Here is a 21,697-nt window from a genome sequence, read left to right as displayed (position 1 = left end):
TAAGTATTTTTATAATTATTATTAAGGTATACATTCAACGTTACAATTTTAACCAGTACATTACATATTTCATTCTTCTTCAAATAAAAATACATTAATGTCTCCGTTAATTATTTTTTTTAATAAAACAGATAGTTGGTGATATTTCAACAAAGGTTAAAGTATAGGAATATAAGAGCCCTGACTCACAAGTAATGTTAAACATTTATATATTCTTTCCATACTGTTCTTCTCACGCTATAAATATAAGCTGTCAAATCTCTTTTATCTCTTTCTGATATCGATTGAGACATGTATGCCTCCTCCTTAATTCATATAATGAATTTATAGAAACAGAAGCAATTTAACAAATTTATAAAAATCAATTAAATACAACCAAAAACACAAAACAGCTATTCAGATTTATAACCAGATTATAGCTGAATTCAAACAAAAGTTAGAAACAAGCTAATACCGCTATTTATTATAAGAAAAAACCATTTTATTGTTATAAACGTTCTTGTTTTTTTTTCTATCAAATAAGGGATTGTTTAAACCTTTTTATGGGTAGTTGGCATTTAACAAAAATGCAATGGGTTTTAACGGATTAGTTTTGATTGCGCTAAAATAAAAATATTGTAAAAAATTTAATTACTATTAGACCCCTCAAGTGTAAACTTTATCACAAAGTCAGTAGAAAAAAATTATTTGAAATTAATTTACACCTATTATAAGAAACATTGAAATATCAAATACTAGCTGTTTCCCACGGCTTCGCACGCTTTTCGTAAGCTTTGCCCGTGTATGTGTACTTGTTTCAAGTGACTCATATTATTTCCAACACCGACGTACAGTTTGCCTTGAGAAAACAAAAATACTTGCCTATTTTTTTAAACCTTTTACTGATGGAAAATAACACTGTTCTTGGAAATTGTAAAAAAGATATCAAATCACGTTTATCAAAAAATTTGACATTTGTGACACGTTGTAAATGTCAAAAAATGTTTGTTTACATAGAAACGTCAAAAATATTTATGTTTACTTAGTTACTGTCAAAAATAACAACAATTTTTTGTCGCATTATATATGTTTACAAAGAACAGCTGATTAAAAATTTGAAAAGACTCTTTCACTTAATAACATATGTTTGCTGCAATGCATTTCTTACGGGTATTTCTGTAACCAGTGGGGCGGAATCCTGAATCGGGAAAGGGATAAAAAGTATCCTATAACCTTCTACAGATCAAGACGAACAAATTTTAAAAAAAATTAGGCGAATCCGTCCAGCCGTTTGTGAGTGATGCTGTTACACACGAACAGTTTCATTTTTATATATATAGATAGATAAATAGTAAGTGTACAGAATACTAAAGTTTCAAAGAGACAAATGTAAATATGTGATTAGAGTCTAAGATGAGCGCCAAGTCACCAGATGGCATTGAATATGCATAACGCATCTCTGAAGCTTTTCGAATATATTTGAATAACATCTTGGAATAAGACTACTCAACTTGACACTTCATTGCAAACATTTGAGGAACTTAACAAGCCTCTCATTTTGAATGCCTTTATTAGAAGTCATAAGCAATAACTTCTGCAATCATTCTCAAACTCAATAATTTTATTCAGAAAATCAGAATTTTGTAATTTAAAAAACATTTTTATAGTTGAGGAAGCTAAATTAGATATTAATTTTTTAACAATAGGTTTGATTTTTCATATATTCTAACAGAGCTTAAGAGTTTTGAAATAAATGTTCATTGTGCAATATACAAAGCTTTCTGTGCATACAAGTACTGGCTGGACTGGGCCTGCAATATAAATGTTAATGTGGGTCTACAGAGTACAGAGCCCCAAATGTTAATACAATATTTAATGCATATTGATGTAGTTCTACTTTTTTATAACAAATACTTTTGAACTACATATTTTATTAAAATTTAATTAACAGATTTGTTTTAATTTAAAAGTAACACAAATTTTGTATAATTTTTTAAATGGCAAATACATTATTGGTAGTTAAACTTTACTTATTAATTCCAGGTCTTAAAACCACTAAAATAAATTTATAATAAATAACAATACACATAATGTAGCTGTTGGTAAGATTTGATCCAATGTGTATGTTGGGTTTCATTCCAGTTCACCTTCCTCTTAGTGCAGTACCTGAAATCTTGACACTGTCACAGACCTAAATCATGGAATTCAGTCATTTCAATTTGAAAAGATCAAAAAGAACGAAGAAGTTCAAATAGAACTCTTTGCATCGTTTCGACATCAGAGACACCTAGATTATAAAATCAAGTGTAAGTGAAGAGGTGTTCTCATGGTCTCATCAGGTGCAAAATTGAGTGCACTACAATGTTTCAGGCATGATCCCAAAGCACGGCGGAGCAACCGAGTTTTCTACTCACTAATAATGTAAATTTTTTGACATTTTGGATCTCTTCAAGACTGACATGACTCCAGATTCCAGGAGTCAAGTCTGTGCAAGTGTCATACTTCAGACACTGCACTAATAAATAGATGACCTGAATTTAAACTCAACATAAACAAAATACAACAGTTTATAAATAACCACTTATCAACTAATGGGATACTTAACCACAAGCTTTTAACTATAATTACATTGTTACCACAAATATTTTACTCATTCCAATTAATTCTTACATTAGAACTTTGTTTGTCATTGAGAAGTCTGTAAGCCAGATTACAACAGTAATATATTTATTAGAAAACTTATTACACTTGTACAAAATATGTATAAATTTAGTAATAAAAATCTTGTTTCATCTCTTATGAATTCAATTTTTCAACAATTCAAAGGTATGAAATACCTAGACATATACCTCGTGAAGCATTGTACAAGATTTATTATAAACTCGTATTGTCAGTTATATACAATTCAATTCATCTCCTGACCTCTTAATAATACAGTTCTTCATTATCGATATTGGTTATTAATATAGTTTATATATATATATATATATATATATATATATATATATATAGTTTCTAATATAGTTTAATTTCTTATTGAGTATAATTTATGGTAATATAAAAATTGTGCTCTAGAAGCCACTTTCGTTTATGAGAAAACACTAAAATCTTTGGGAAATTGTGTTCAGTCTAGATTCTCAAGTTGACTTGGGCATGTTTTGTCCAGTTGTGTAAATAAGTTATTTAAATGTTCTAAGGGCTTTCAATCTTTGTAATTTAAGTTCATGATTTTTTTTATCTTCTGGAAAAGTAATATGAACACCTTTACTTTGAATGAATGAAGTTTTTTCCCCTTTTGAGTTCAAAAACATGACTTGTACAGGTTTATAAAATTAATAAGTAAATTACTTTACATAGTTTATTTATAAGAAAACGTTTTGTGTGTGTGTGTGTGTGTGTGTGTGTGTGTGTGTGTGTGTGTGTGTGTGTGTGTGTGTGTGTGTGTGTGTGTGTGTGTGTGTCCTGTTCCTTTAATTCTTAATATTTAAGAATTTTTAAACAAAATTAAAGAACAATTTTTGAAAAATGAAAATAAATTTTATTTCATAAAATCATTACTTTTAAAGAACTTTGAGTTCAATATGAGAGTTACTTTCAAATTGCACAAGAATTATTTTGTAATCTGAATGTAAAACATTTGTCTTCTGATTAAAATTTAACTATTTTAATTTATGATAAAAGTTGCTTCATTTTGATTTTTTTTCAAAAACGTTTTAAGTACAACTAGTAAGATTATTATAATTTTAATTGTATTTTGAATATATGTGCCAAAAGTTGTAATATGGACATGTAAGTTAATAACTTAAACAAAAAATAACAAACCCAAGCTGATGGTAGATTCAACTTTAATCATATCCCGGGGGATATCAGTTCCGGAGGATGCTTGCCTTCCGGATACAAGTTTGCCCATCCATACAGTGGCAACACACCTCACCCTCCCAGTAATGTGTTTTCAGTTACAGCCACTTTCAGCAATGTAGGCCTACTAATGGATCAATACTACAACAAGTATTCCATCATTTATTACTTGTACACTGAACCCCAATGGTCTAATCTGTTTGAAAACTCAAGTTTAATGGTTCTAATTATTAAGAATCCATAACTTATGAATACAATTTTGGATGGGGTATATAAATATTTAACAGTGTTGTTTTCTCTTTTTTTCTCTAAATAAATAGTTGCCTCCTTGTGTTAGAATTAGAATTTAAAACTGATTTTATTATTAATATATTATAAAACTTTAATTCACTGTATTAAATCAATATATATTTTTACATTAAGAGTAGAAATTAATATTTAAAAAACGGCAGAAAACTTGTCTGCCTGTTAAAATATCTCAAAGGTTATTACCTAAAACAAAACTAATTAAATTTGATCACACAATTAAAACAGACTTCTAGCATTACACTCCCAAGAAAGACTGAGTGCAATCCTACAATATCTTAAGTGACTGGGTATAACCTGTGGGTTTAGTTAATAAGTAAACCAAACAACAATGTGCTTTTCACTGGGGACAAACCTCATGACTGTTGCCTCTCAAACTTTAATAAATAGCAGGTCTGTACCAACAACAATGTGCCTTTCACTAAGGACAAACCTTTCCTGACAACTCAAACTTTAACTAACATCAGATCTGTACCAACAAAAAGGCCCCTTTCACTGAGAAGAAAAAACTTTTTCTGATACCTCTCAAACTTTAACAAAAATAATGTGCCTTTCACTGAGGACAAACCTCTCCTAATACTTCTCAAATTGTAACTAATAACAGGTTTGTTTTATAAACACTATGTATTTTTCACTGAGGATAAACCTTTCCTGATACCTTTCAAACTTTAACCAATGTAATTTCTGTACCAACGCAATGTGCCTGTCTCTGAGAATGAAAAAAATCTCATCTGTTACTTCTCAAACTCGAACCAACAACATGCTTGTTATACTTGTGTTCATTTATTTTGTAACACAGTCGTTCTACCAAGGTCAAAACCAAAATTGGAAATTACAGTCACAGAGTTACAAATGAAATGTGAAATGTGCAACTGTTCGGTGTTTGGTCACAAACAATAGAGGACACACAATGTCACAGCTCATTCTATCTGTTGGAAACCAGGGAGTGAACATTACATACATGAGTAACCCATTGTTTGGAGTAGCCTTGGGTTGATTGTATTTAATCATTTAATAGTGACTCATTTATAACAAACTGCCCATAAAATAAATTGTGCCACCATCGTGATATTGTATACCATGAGGTATGTTACAAATTTTAGGGAAGACAAACCAGATTTACCTAATTTTTGGAACTGCAAAACATGTGACAATTTTTTAACGATGACAATTTTTTAAGGTATTAATAAATTTGGTTGAAAATCCCAGCAACATTTAAATCTAACACATTACTTTTTATCCACCTCCTATTAAATTTTCAATTTAATTCAACAATTAAATTCTGGACATTAACAACTACTTCTACTTCAAATCATGCTACAAAGACAAAACAATTGCAATTTTTTAAAAGCCATATCGAATCATCAACTGAAACCAAAATACTTTGTACAGGATTCTACAAGAAAGTATTGATCAATAAATGAAGTACTAAATCTATAAAGCTACTGAAGCTAACGATTCCCAATTATAAGCTAATAATTTGCCCATAAACTTTGCTAGGAATGTTGTAGAGAAGTGTTATGTATGTTATTGCGTTTATATTGAATAGACCTTTACAATTATATGTCATAAGATAGGGGTTGCAATTTGAAAATTTAAAGTTACCAAAGTATTTTAATAAGTATGGTGAAGGTTGTAAATTGATATCGCAATATGTTTGGAATATATCCAGGTGTATCAGAACTTAATTTACATTCTGAGATGTAAGGAGTTATTTGTCCAAACTTTTGCTAAGAACGTCATATAGATGTTTTATTCATGTTGTTGTGTTTCCATTGAATAGACGTTTAAAATGACATGCCACAAGATAGGAGTTGAAAATTTAAAGATGCCCCTTCTATCCGCCATTTGAAAAGGGGAGGGGGAATTTTTTATCCTCCAAAAAATCCCAAAAAAAAAGTATTTTAATAAGTATGGTGAAGATTGTACTTCGATATCTCAATCAGTTTGGAATTTATCCAGGCTTATCAGGACTTAATTTACACCCTGTATTTTTCTCTTATATACATTTTGAATAATAAAAAAATTATTGATAGTAAAAAATAAAACATTTTCTAATAAAGGGAGTTGTAATAATGATTATAGTTAGGAACTGAATGGTAGGTTACATACAAAATTATGAAAATCTAAAATCTAAAATAAACACATGACTGGTGGGGTTTTGTCTGATGTAGAAAGGAAATATATTATTTTCCAGGTAAGTAGGATGAAACTAACCAGCAGACATTATTGCAGTACACAATCAAAAACAATTACAGCACAATTTTAAAATCCTTTCACAAATATAACTAATTGTAAAATGAATAAACTGAAATCAGATTGAAGTTTAAGAACTTAAATTTTTAAATACTTTAAACACAGGTAAGATAACCGTCATTTTCTTAAAAACTCCTAACCTACACAAGCTTTTTGAATATGTTGCTTGTTTAATTGACAATTTCTCTGAGCATATCTTTGGTGTTTGTGATTAGACAGATTATATCTTGAAAGTTGATATAAGAGAAAAATATTGTATGCTGCAAGTAATATAAAAATTGTTATTATTCTTATTGTTACTAAATTTAAATTGATTTTTTCAACGTTATTTGTAATGTATAAAATTAGCTAAGTCAATATTCCTAAATTCACATAAAGATCGTCTGCCAGTTTCGCAAATATATAAACTGACCAACGTAGTAACACAATATCCATGATCGTCAGATCGTCCATCCGTACTATAAGTGCAGTCAGCGTTAAACAATTAGTTATTCACCTGTATTTTACTTCAATAATTCGGTTGACAGCAGATTGTTCAACCACGTTTAAAGAGTTAATTATGAACGGTCAAAAGACGGGCATTGTTTCTTCTTTTCTTTACTTTTTCTATAATCAAAAGATATCTAATACTACATGATACAAAAAATTTCATGTAATCTGAGTTTTATTCGTATATAGTTCAAAGTCCTAAAAAGTTCAAAATGACCTGTATACCTTGAGTGTCAATGTTTCAGGCTACTTAACAACTTCTAGATGTTACTCTAAGTATATATCAGACTGTGGCGCTGGAAGGGTTAAAAATTGTTGTTTTATGTCAAGCATTGAGGGCAGTGTATATTGAATATGAAGATGAATTAAAGTGTTATTCTATTGCAAACAACATAAACAAGGTATAAGGTTATTAAAACTATAATGATCAGGGTCAGTGACTGATGTGTGACACAATGCTTAAGGTTTAAATTTCTATATGCCGCAATGCTGCTGTTCTTGTAAGGGTTTAAATCACTGTTCAGGAAATCTATTACTTTAAACGTTTCTACCACGAGCCCTGCTTTCATTCTGCTCTCACACCTATACAATTTGGTCTTTAATAACTCTTCTTTTAAGTAAAACTTTATTTTCTTCACTTTGCTAATATTACGATAAGCCATTAATTGGCTGATATATTTCACTCCTTGTAAAATAACTAATAATTTCTTTTAATTGCTCACTTTGAAGGGAGAAGCATAAATTATTGAAACCGTAGCAAAATGTACCTTATTTCAACATATATGTTAACCAAATCCTTTTTTAAATCAAATCTCAAAGAAGTAAGTGGAAAAAGTCTGAGGAAATATTACATTCAAGCTAAAATGATAGTACTAAGTTCCAAACTGAAAGATAAAATCAAAGCAGGCTGAGAACATATGTATTTTGAACAACTATGCTGCATATATTACTAAGCAAATAAACCTATTTAATGATTTGGGGCTTGAAACAATGATATCACAGCTATATTGGGAGGTTTTAAGTCTTATCCTTGGATTTAACCATCAGGCTTGGCTGTGTCATCTCCCAGCCTCCAATACAATTCCATCACTCTGAATCAGTTGATGGTGAAATAGGTCCAGAATTTTAATATTTGTTAAATATTAGAAATCACAAGTAAAAATCTAAAACAAAATATACATTTGAATTTCTTGTTTTAATAACATAATAAAATAAATGTTGAAAATAAAATATAAAAGTAATACAATTTTATTAGTTCCACTGTCAGTTAATACTAGAAATACCAAAACACAAGTTGGCACAAAAGGGGCACCATACAGTGTGGCGGGGGTAAACAATACCTGACTAACAGGGACATTAATAATGGGCATTCAATCAATAGCTTGTTAAACAAATGGTCCACAATTCCATTTGCATCTATGAGCTTCAATGTAATATTGAATGTTCTATAATGTATCAAAATAGAAACAATGTAACTGTAAATACTATGTTTGTGAACTAATAATTTTAATTGATTTATTACTTTACAGATCAACTACACACAAAGTGCATGTAAGCAAATATGACTCTCATTGGTCTGATTTAAAATGTTGTGTTTGTTAAAGCCTCTTAGTATGTTTTCTGATATTGTAAACAAAAATGAAATCATTATCAATTATAAGAATAAGTTTATTTTGAATGTACCTCTTTGTATTATGTTTGTAAGTTTTAGATTATGTTATTAAATGAGTATTGAGTATTAAAGGACCCAACAGACAACATTGCAGGTTAAATTAACCCTTTTAAGACATTAAACATTTTAGTAATTTTTCTTATACATAACTTTTGAACTGACTAATTTTTTCTGCTGTGCGTACTAAAAACAAAGGTGATAGTAAGGAAAATTCAAAAATGTTATAAATACATTGTAAAAATAGTTGAAAAGATATATACATATAATTTATCCTTTTATAAAAAACAAAATTGTATTCAGTATAACATTATTTTATAATAATTTGATTGGGCATAACATTTTTATTTTGTCTTTTTAAGTTTTTGTTTAACCTTAGATTACTATGAAAACAAAACTTATGTTATTGTCAGGTACATTTTTCAGTTTTTTACTTTACTTTATATTTCAGTTTTTTACTTTATTTTATATAAGTTTTGAGAATTTGATATTAATTAGTAGGAAAATAAGGATAAAAATCACAAATACACAACACAATTGCCTGTATGACAACACAGCTGGAGTGACAACTGTTACGCGATGTGAAACGGATATAGATGAGTTATACTACAACATGACCACATAAAGATGTGTAGAATGGTCATAGGTTATGCGATAACATAGAAAATCATGATTTTACGATATTTCATGACATATAAACATTAAAATAAAGAGCGGGGTACAAATAGCCCACTTGTATTCCTCATATAGGTTTCAAATCACTATGGAGTTTATATTATTTTATCCTTATTAAGCTATTATCCATTGAGTGGATAATATACTTATTACATATTATATTATGGATAATATACTTATTACTTATTATATTATGGATAATATACTTATTATATTATGGATAATATACTTATTATGATTATCCATTGAGTGGATCTTAATAAGCTATTAATTTATGCAGCACAGTTTGAATTATTTAAATGACAAAGGGACAATATACATATATACCCAGTGACACTTAGTCTGAATTAAGCTTTCCCCAGCTTAAAACTTTTAAAGGGAGAGTTCTACTCAAATGTGTCAAGGGCTAAAATGTTACAAGTTAACACTTTAGGAGTCTTGCTGTAAAAAGAGGAATCTAACATGTATAACTACAATAATAGTTTAGTTCACTGTCATCCAGTTAACTATTCATTCAGGTAGCAGACTGCTCTATTTTAAAGAAAATAAAATTGATTTAGAATATGAATTAAAATTATCTCTTGGAGTTCATAACATTATTTTCATAACAGCAATCTTCATATCCTAAAATTTAAATACTAATGTATTAATATTAAATCAATGAAAATATAAAAATAGTAAATTAAACTGAGGCTAACTGGAAATCAAAATTAAAATTATAATTTATACAACGCAAGAAGAAAGTTTTGTCATGACTTTGAACGATTAATGAACTGTTGCATGATGTTGGGGACATCATTCATTTTTAGGAGACACATCTTATGACCAGTATAACCAAACAGTAGATAAACTACAAGTCTATCATAATATTTTATATTCACACATTACTTATGCAATTTACTTAAAATAAATACATTAACACACAGATATTGCAAGAATATAAGTATATTAATTTTATATACTTTGCAACATACATACACCACTACACACATAAATAAAAAGTTATCCACACCAATATACATAAAAACATACAAAACAGGAGAAAAATATGCAAGGCATACCTGAACAGCAGGAAGCCTAATCCTGTGACAGCCGCTCTCCTCACGTCATCGTTCACATCAGACACCTAGACACAAAGTCACTGATCTACATTGGTAGTCTTGTTAATAATAAATTTCTAACAAAGATATCAACCATTTGTACGCTAATAAAATGTTACATACATAGACAGTACTTAATTACTTAGGAAAATGAAGTCATTTCTTAAAGATCAATTTAAAATTTAATAAAGGGTTAAGATGGTGGGAAATACAAAATCATTACTGTTTAATAATGCTTTGTATTTTATCCAAAAATAAAAACTACGTTATCCATGTAAGATTACTTTTCGCATTTTGTACACACTGTGTTATATTATGAAAAACATATTGCAAAAGAAAATATGTTAATTATTTTATCTTGTTGTATCTCTTATGGTTTCCAAGATTCCTTCAGTGTGCATAACATTTTGAACACACACTATAATATTGTAATAAATAATAATGAGAAAATAAATATATATATATATATATATATATACGACAGCACAGCTTAATATACACAAGGTATCATAGGTACCAGGACCATGTCAGCTCACCACATTCTAGTACCTTTTTGTAATTTCTTATTACAAACTCATCGTCATAAAGAGACATATTAATATGTGGATGTAATTTGACCCATAAAACAACAAACAAAAACATTTGCCAAAAGTTTTAAGAGTACAGTAGATGAATTTTTAATCGTATCTTTTAAAATAACTTTTGAAAAGGGATACAGGGATACCTAATAGGACTCTTTTGCCAATTCTTTCTTTTAGATCATCTGTTACAGAAAAGGCATCCTCCTCCAACATTTATTATATACAGATCTGCTAATGATGGACTAATGCTGTCATAGAAAAATTACTCATGACATTCTCATCTTCAATTAGCATGATTCCTTTTAACAAAATAACTATCAGAATTAGTTTTAAAATTTCCATGTAACAGAACTAATTCTAATGTTAGTTTTAAGAATATGCAAGTACAAAAACTTGATGTCACCTCGGAATTTGAGTAGGACCTGCAGAGAATACTGGCAAATAACTAACCTTGGTGCTTGGGACCTGTTTGCAAGTACAGTCGAAAGATGCTTTACCTTCTGTAAAACCTATGTACTAACAGACAAGACAGCAAAGTTTTGAGTTAATGAATGTCTCACTGAATTGAGTCGTTGACCAGAGAATTGAAATAGAATGTGTTACATCAACAACAAGTCAAAATGTCCGCTTGAATTAATAAAGATTGACAAAGTCACTGAAAGCTTGACACCAGAAAAGGGAAGCTGTCACTTGGTATTTCCTCAGATGAACAACTTTATCCTTAACTGAATCTTCCTCCACTCATACACACACTTGAGCTTCTTTTAGCATAACAAATGTTCAGTTAAATGCGCCATAAACACCTTTTTGCGTCACAGGTATTTTATAATGCAGGGGAGTTTTCGGCATTTAACTGTGAGACCGCCTAATTAAGACAACTGATTCTGCTGTTTAAAGTAAGTTATATTGGTGAAGAATGAAAGGGGCGTAGTTATAAAATTATATGTGTCAATGAGAATTTTGTAATATGAATTTAAAAAATTTGTATATAAAAATCCATGATGTTTGCTATATTACGTACTATTGTCACTGCAATAAAACTGATTTGATTTGATTTGATTTGATTCATTTACTTCTCCAATTTCATTCAGTCATATGAATGTCATGAATTTTGATGAATTTCATTCAGACTCTAAATCTGGCCTAAACAATGGTATTATCGTGTTACTCACCGCAACATGTAGCAGTTTGCGAATGGCCTGGTTGCTGCCGGTGCCGCAATACGCCATTGCCAATGTGTACATCCCAGAGCGTCGCAGGATGGGATCCTTATCTTGCATTAAAGAAGTGATGAGAGGGTCAGCCTCCTCCAGCCGTCCATACATAGTCAGTGCGATGCCCACTGCCAGACCTCTCAGTATCTTCTCGTGTTGGGTCTCTTGAGCATACTGCAACATTTAAACTCAAAATTAGTATAACAGTATAATATATTCACCAGTGAAGCCATTTAATTATTACTTAAAAACAACTAAACATATGAAAATTTATAGTTTAGTTTTTATTTTAGTCTAAAAAACATTGAATACCCTGGATGTCACTACTATGTACTCACTATGATACCCGAATTTTGTTCCAAGATTTGCTATACTATACAGATCATCTAGTTTTAAAGCTTGTTTTATATACAAAAATGAATATTTGGATAGACAAAATGTTGTACATAGGGCAGTTTAATTTCTAGGATTTATTAGTTACTATTTTTGACTTTATAATGAATAAATTGATCCCTATTGTTCTTCCAAGTGTTCTGTAAAATTAACGAATATTAAATTAATTATGTCACAATTTATTGTGTAATTGAGTGAAGTTTAAAATGGATCTCGTGCAATTTATATAATTATATTAATGAAGTAAACTATAATGTTATCTATTACATTTTTAATCTTAATCAATTATTTGGAAAAAGATTATTAAATTAATTTAAATTTTAACTTTAAATTATGAAATTAATTAATGTTTAGTAATAAATAATTAAATATCTCAGGTTTTTTAATTAATTTAATTTAACATTTCCACAGAATGTGGAGAGGACTTATTATGTTTATGACTGTTGTGTGTGTGCGTGTGTGCGCACGTGTGAGCGTATGTGTGTGGTTTTGGTTTATCTATTACATCAGCAAGTAATTTATTATTTTAAAAGAACTTAAACTCGGAGAATATAGTTAGAATGTGTGTATAGACATGATTCTTGCTCCTACTCTCAAGACAGATCAAAACTGCAAACTTACAACACACTATTGATACTCTTCATGAGAACCCTCAAACCACACTATCAGTAATCGTCATAGAACACACACAATCTATCAAAATTCCTCACAGAACTCTCACAGAGTCTATTAATATTCCTTATAGAACTCTAACACAGTCTATCAATATTCCTCATAGAACTCTCACACAGTCTACCAATATTCCTCATAGAACTCTCACCACACTATCAATATTCCTCATAGAGCTCTCACCAATATCAATAGTCCTAACAGAACATGTACAACCTATCAAAATTCCTCAAAAGAACATTTTACACCACACTGTTAATATTCTTCAGGAGAACTCTCACACCACAATACTGATGATAATCCTCACAAAAACTCTTTGTAAAGAATTATTTGTAATTGTAATTTTTATTATTATTTGTTTTGATGATTTTATAATAAAATTATTATTATAAATTAAGTATTTACATAATATTAACAGTGTTGTTATTACAAATATTACAGTTTAAACATATAGAAACAATTACAAAAGAACGATTTAAAGGTACAATACTTTTAAAAATATAATAAACAAGATTATACAATCATAAATCTATTATAACTGCAAGCAAACAATTCCTTTTTGAGTGGTTGCATCCATAAATATTGAACTTGCGTGGGAGTAAACCCCTGGGACAAGGTAAACGCTCCTGATGTTACACTCCTACCCCACAACCACCCTCTACCCTCTGGCTTTGTTATATTTTATCTCACCCTAATTCTTGATTTATTCACAAAGTTTTCCTGTTATGGCAAGTTTACCTACAGTTAAACTATTGTCAGACCAAAATTACTTCTACATTACCTTGAGATCTGGAGTCTTCATTGAAACATCATTATTAAACTTAATTTACTACTTCAATCTTTGAGAAAGTTCATAAAAAGTGGTACTTTTTTCAGAAAATGTATTTTAATTATGCTGCAAATATGATTGATATTTTATATTTATATAATATATGACTTTTAATTTATGTTAAAATAGCTTATTGATTACAATATATAATCCAGTAAGCTTAGCTGAGAATGGAGAAGACTGATACTATGTAAGATGGTTTGTAGCAAATCATGTTTATGAGCATGTTGTGTTGTATTATCAGCCAATTAGTGGCAAAATTTCAACTTTTTGTGGTTAAAGAACATTTTTAATCACTATATACATGTCACTAACAAACCAATGGAAAAATTGATATTTTGAAAGTTTAGGATTTAATTCCATGAAATATGTGTATTTTTGTAAAATATGTTATATATACACCTAGATCTTTAGTCTAGATGCTTTGTGGAATGGGATGAGTAGGATTAAAACAGAAAAACTTATTCTTAACGTCAAAAGGGTTAAATTAGAAATATGAAGTATTATTTTATTTAATCACATGATGGAAAGTGATAACATGCTGCCACAGCAGCTAACAAAAAGTCGTGACATGTGGTCTTGTATAATATGACACAACTGCCACATGATTGAGCCAATCAATAACAGATAAATATGAGGTTACATTCAGCTCGTAATGAAGTGTTGGTCCCACAATTATCTGAGGATTAGGGCCGACATGTTCTGTCATACACTCTGTACGTGTATCAACACGTCACCAACTGATTACCTAGGTTATCATATATTTTCCATCCATTTTAAACAGTTAACAAAACTCCCTAGTATAACAAAGCAAATCAGTCTATATAATATACCCCATATGTGTGAAAATTTAAGCTGTAAATATAATATATATTTCACTGTTTCTTTAAGATTCAAGTGAGTTAATTTTCCATAGCAAATGTTGCTTTTATGCATTTAGATAATGAACTGCTGAGATTCACTTCAAAGTCATTTGTTACACAATATCAAATATTTTTAAACTTGTGACTTAAAAAATTATACACTCATTTAATGGTGATAGAATTGTTACCAAATTACAGAGCTAGATTGAAGGAAATAATGACTAATAAAATTGGGTACTTTAAAAAAATATAAATGGTTAAAAAATTAATCATTTTATACTTTATGTTTTATGCCAACAACATTTCCATATTGAAAAATTTACTATAATGTTTTTTAATTGTTAGAAAGATTAGCTCTTCATGTGTACACTGATACTCGTATTGCACAATAGTAATTGAACATTGAATATGATACTTAATTGCTGTATCAGCTTTCCAATAGAGCACAATTTGATATGAATTTAAAATATGTATTGATTACCAAGTTATCTACGTAAATTTGAATATGTGTCGATTTTATCTGGAATTCAAAACATGCCAGTGACTTGTGGTAAAATTTATGAGAAAAAAAGACATTACTGTTGTATTTAACCTACAATTGCAGTACATTTGATGAGCTGAGAGAAAATGTCCATTACAGACTGAGTGGAAGGCAATAACGTGGGCAGCAGACAGAGCAAATTACAAAAAGTTCCTATCTGATGACAACCTAATGAGTTTTAATCAAGCTTCAAGTAATTTACTGATTCTTTCCCTATTTATTTCCAAGCATTTTTTTAATAAGGAAAATTGATTTATTAATTGTGGGGTATTGAGTGAAATACATCTTCAGTAATATCTAAACTAATGTTTGATGCAGTTCTTTACGATAATTGAATAATGTTCAAAGTATTATTACAAGTAAGTGATGACTATTTTCTTATACTAGAAATATCTTACTATCATACTAATAAAATTATTGATAAGTATATTTTTACTAAAAGAAAACTGACAAAATAAAATAAATATACCATTTCAACTACAAATAAACCTACAGCAAGTCCTATTCCGTCCTAAAAATCTGGTAATAGCACAAAAATTCAAATTGAAATGACTCATATAATAAAGAAGTGCAAGGGAGATTGAGAGATAAGAATATTATTTACCTTCAGGTGTCAAAATGTTACCCAGTAAACACCCATAACTCTGATATCATGGTAAGTTATGTTAACTCTCTGGACTTTTGATGAGATTTTAGAGTACAATAAATGTGATTTGTCTCAAGCAATCGTCACCAGGAGTTTAGAGGTATAAACAATATTGGTTTATACTGGATATCATGTGTTTATTTTTAAATGTTTATACTTATATTACATAAGAACACCAAATATTACACTTACATAAATATATTTGATCTATAGCTGATATCATACGATTTACTTCGTATGTTATTAGTATTTATTAATGTAGAACTATAATAATAAATAATATTATACATTATAGAATGGGCCTTGTCACTGTATATTTGTTTTTAAAAATCCCTTAATTTTTTATTTCTTAACTAAAAATATTATTAAATATATTAATCTTTATTTCCTTTACAAACATTTCATATACTACTAACACTTAATCAATTCATAAAAGACAAAACATCCAAATGTCTAGCCATATAGAATTTCAATGACCTCACTGTATCCTAGATTAATACTGTAAATTATGAATGAGATCACTCATAATTTAACTCGCAGCTCATAGGCCCAATGAAAATGATTTCAGTCTCAAGTTTCTTGGAGTACACATCCAGTCTAATCTTAAATGGCAAACTCACATTGATTATGCTGCTTCAAAGATTGCTCGGGGCATTTTCTTAATTAGATCTCTAAAGGGTGTTATTTCCTCAGACCTTCAGCTGCAGATATACTATGCTTATGTCCACAGTTGTCTAACCTATGGGATTGTTTTGTGGGGTTACTCACAAGCTGCAAGCAAGCTATTTATTCTACAAAAAAGAGCTGTAAGGCTGCTATGTAATGTAGGAAACCGCGAACACTGTAAACCTCTTTTTATAAAACTTAATATTTTAACACTGCCTTCTATTTATATATTATATGTGCTCCTGTATGTAAAAGATAATTTTAACTACCTCTCTAACCATAGTAATATCCATAGTTACTATACACGTAATAGAAATAACCTAGTATTAACAAAATGTAATTTTTCAAGCACCCAATCCAGTTTTAAGTATCAAGGAATTAAGCTGTAACAATGCATTGCCTTTAGATATAAAAGAATTAAGTAGAACTAATTTTAAGAACTGTGTAAAAAAATTGTTACTCAAATCTTGCCTGTACAGTGTCAATGATTTTTATACTGTATTAAGAGAAAATTTAGAATAGACTATTTTAGCCTAATATTTGACGTTGTTATATGTATGTACATTACATCTTGACAATAAATGATTTGATTTGATTTGATTTGATTTCATATTCATAATTACTGAAATAAAGTAAGTAATGTATAAGTTCCACACCATCATGATTCTTGTACTTTTGATTTCAAACTCCTTAAATCAAAATGTAATATCATACTATAGTAGTTCATTGATTAGAATGTCAATTTCTTACTTTTTACGTTCCTTTTCCAAGTTTTAAGGGAGTTTTTATATCTATTCAATTACATAAAAAGTCACAGTCAATCTTTAGATATTATTATCAGGTATACAAAGCCTACTATCAATTAAAACTGTCTCACTATTGCATAAAGTTATTCTTAGATTAGTAACATTTGGATATACAACAGAAATAACAATATGGCGTCTGCTAAAGTCAATATGTCAAATTTTAAATATATAATCTAACAAGCTTACAAAATACTGTTTATAGCCTTGCAATGAGTTATTCATAAAACATCTAAATGTTGGAATTTAATAAAATTTTAAGATAAATGTTAAACTAAATATTAAATAAAGGATAGTTTTAATTTATTATGGAACAATTATAAACCATATTAATTCACTTGTAAATTTGTTTAAATCCTTATTAGGCCTAGTGACTAACTTATTATTCTTTTACTGCAGTAAATAAACTAATAAATCGCTAAAAATTGTATATTTTCAAACAGTAATTAAAACAACAAACATTGGAGTTAATTCAATGATTGATTGAGGTTTGTATTACTTCTGATATTCTAATTTAACTGTACAAATAAATACATTGTACTGCATTGAGAGAAACCGTTAATATGATTACAAAGGGCACAAACAGTGAACAATGTTTAAAGCCGTCTGGGATTACATTCAGATTCAGAATCCTTTATTAAAACACATCACGCAAACTCTTTTGATACTGTCGGTTTTATGTACAAAACAAGAATTATTTTAGTCACTGAATAAAACTTCTCAAAAGCATTTAGTGACCATGCTCATATATAGTGTACATGTGTATAACTTTATATATGTATATGTGTGTTGCAACAGAACAGCTCCCTAAATAGAGGTGCAACTGGCTATAAAATTTAAAATTCTTTCCCTCAAACCTCACTAAATGTAATGTATAACAAGATTAATATTACAGTTTCATTTAAATTTGGTTTCATAAGGCTCTAATACTAAATATTGGCCCATGTGAATTAATAAATGAATCGACGAATATATACATAATAATATATTGATTACAGTTGATTAATTTCCAACCACAACCCAATACAGGGAAATTATAATTTATGGCAGATTGTTGTTTGTATATGAAGATATAAAGTTCTCAAAGTCCTGGTGGAAAAGAAAATTTGTACATGCTCTACTTAAAGATCAATTTGATTCCTAATTTTATCTTCAAAGACTACAATAAAGTATCTTTATTGTTTTATTCTTAAATATGGGATGAAAATAATAGCAATGTTTCAGGTACTGACTAATGAACCTCAATATAATGGGCTCAAGATCGCCCCCTTGTGGCTGAATCACCTCACGCTCTAATCACAATAGTAAATCACAGTGAGTGACTCGTTAGTGGCCAAGTCGTTAGTCAAGCTCATTACTGGCTCCAGATAAAATGCCAACCATTTCACAAACCCCTCATTATGCGCAATAGACAAGTTTTAAACTGACACTCATCAATAAAAGTTACATAAATTGTTTACAAAGAGAGGCACTCAAGATCTATTTCTGTCAACTTTCAAGTTCGTTCAACTTATTCAATTTATAAATTTATCTATACAAATCTTTGCTATTGATTAATGCATATCTAAAAATATTAAAAAATGTTTAAATGCTTTGAATAGATTAGAAGCTAAATCTATTTTTTAATCCATTCTATATAATGTAAATAAAGAACCACTAGAGATTCTATTATAATGGCCCTACCACTTGAAGAAGCTAATAGCTAGAGAAGAGATCTAGAGACATTTACTCCAACTTAGGGTTATTTGCATGATTTAACCCAGTAATGCTTTTGTTCTCCTTCTCTGTATTTAAACGTGATTTATGCGACAGAGGTCCAGTTCCAAGACAATTCTTTCATTATAAACTCAAATGACTTTATGAAACATTGATGAATGAACAGATAGACCTGACAAAAACCTCATTTACTAATTCTACACTGCTTTGTACGAAACCCAGTAAAACAATATGTTTTCATATAACATATTATGGAAATATTTATTAACTACTTTTACCTTAAATTGCATAAAATGTATCTAACTAGTTTGTATTATCTTACAAAGTGTAATTTGCTTTACTTTTTTAACCAATATAATACTTTACTGTTGACTTATTTTAAGAATTGGAAAGAATTTATGCCTTTCAATGAATGATTAAATTTTATGGTGACTACATGCTAGGATTATTCTCTTTTTTTAGTTAGATAAGTATAAATAATAAACTAAACATTTCAAAAAGATCTTTTTGATCTTGATTAAAATATTAAAATAATAAATAGTGCCAACAAGAAAAGAATGTAAGATGGTCATATTCCTGCTAAACTCAATATTTTTCCTCTCAAAATACAATATATACTGTACATGATTTTAAACAGTTGATTATAAGTTTTCCAAGACTTATTCTTCATTTAGACAAAGTTGTATTTCATCATGTTGTGTGAATTTTAGGCAACAGTAACCTATCATTGTTATCCATTGCACAAAATATTATCATATTAGTTGTATACTCATTTCTTTTTATATTATAAACAAGTGATAAAAATATTAAGCTTACAATATTATAAATATAAGAGAGCAATCCTGTGAAAATATAAAAAACTATATTTTAGTTTAATTAATTTTTTAATTGTGCATTTTGTATGAACATATTATAATGTATAGATTTCTAACTAAACAATGTAACACAAGTGTAAAAAATATTTATAAAATATATTTTTTATACTGCCTCAATCCACACAACAACAATAACAAAAAAACCAAGACATCTACTTGTTTGAGTGATAAATTAAATTTGTTTAGATAATTAGAAGAAACTTTAAACGATTCAAAGGAGTGACTTGTGAAAATTAAAAGAAAACTCAAATAATAACATTCTGTAACATTATTCATCGTATAAAATGAAGGGAAGGTTAATATTATACAATATATAATATAATGCTCTGTTCTATGTCAACTAAAGGGCTATATAAAATTCATTAGTTATAAACCACCTTTCACGATTAACAGGATCATTATGATCACATTTGTTAAATTAAAAGGCTTGCTTATTAACATGAACTTGATAAATGAATACACAAAAAAACACAAATAAAAAACATGACAAGAAATAAACAAAAAAGTATATTCGATAAATGGTTTGCCTGAAGGAGCAAGCTATCTGATCCTTAAATAAATTGGTTTTCTGCCTTCAAATCTAAAAACCTAATTTCAAAGCAACTGTCTACTGATGCAACAGTAATTTATTGAGACAAAATAAAATATTTTCTACCAAATTGAAGCACCTATAAATGTAGTGTTTTACAACCAATAATAGAAAAGTGTTAAAAATATTCTTTATTGCAACTTTCCAATTTTGTTATTAAATCCAGATTTTACTTCAACAATATTATCTGTTAACTTCAAAGGCAATTTTGAAAATCGCAGGTTAAAAATATACATGAAAATATTTTTAAATCAATAAACACACATGTAAATAGTTAAGCAAATAAACATAGCATGGACAGAGTATTACATAATTTTAATTAATATTTATATACCTTTATATACTACATAGTACTTGGGGATTTCACATCACCAGGTAATTCTGGAAAGCCTGGTTGGATCATAAAAAACTAAATTTGTTAGGGAAAACATTCTTCATCTAATGAGGTTTAAATTACATTTAATAATTTATACTAACATGGTCATTTTGTGTATGTACAACACTTTCAATTACATTCTACCCAAAGCTAAATTTGTCACATCTTTTGAACAAAACTTTTTTGATTAAGTTTGAGCCTTTAGTTAAGCATCTGCTGTATTAATAAATAAGAATACAATTTGATCAAATCTATGAAGAATTTTTTGAAACTACCTTTAAAATAAAAATATGTTTTATAGCTAAAAATTATAAATTGCCTGATATAATTTATTTGACTGATGGTATCTTATCCACACTATTATCACCAGATAAGTCCCAGATATTTAAACAGACTTTGCAATAGAATTTCCACTTTCTTACTGTGATAAGTACTACAGTGATGTAAAAATCCTGGATTTTATAATTTAGCTGGAGTAGCTGGTGGAAGCAAAACAAAGACGTCGGAGACTTATAAAACATTTAAAACCTCTCTTGTATAATGTATACCTCTTTGTAATGAAGGGAGTGGAAAGTTAAAATTATAATATGCTTTGTGAAGGGTA

At 28.9% G+C, this 21,697-nt stretch overlaps 1 protein-coding gene across 1 annotated transcript in view; it reads right to left on the bottom strand.

Moving 5' to 3' along the window:
* Positions 1 to 21,697, bottom strand: part of LOC124359608 (26S proteasome non-ATPase regulatory subunit 1) — a 251,882-nt gene that overhangs the window by 196,940 nt on the left and 33,245 nt on the right. Inside the window, exons 10-11 of the mRNA XM_046812494.1 lie at positions 12,086 to 12,301; positions 10,294 to 10,358 (exon numbers count right to left, since the gene is read on the bottom strand). Coding sequence (XP_046668450.1) covers positions 10,294 to 10,358; positions 12,086 to 12,301 — 281 coding nt within the window. The remainder of the gene's footprint in view (positions 1 to 10,293; positions 10,359 to 12,085; positions 12,302 to 21,697) is intronic.

Source organism: Homalodisca vitripennis, chromosome 4 (assembly GCF_021130785.1).
Source record: "Homalodisca vitripennis isolate AUS2020 chromosome 4, UT_GWSS_2.1, whole genome shotgun sequence".
Lineage (NCBI taxonomy): Eukaryota > Metazoa > Arthropoda > Insecta > Hemiptera > Cicadellidae > Homalodisca > Homalodisca vitripennis.
Note: the sequence above shows the minus strand (reverse complement) of the source record. Positions and strands in the feature narration are given on the sequence as shown.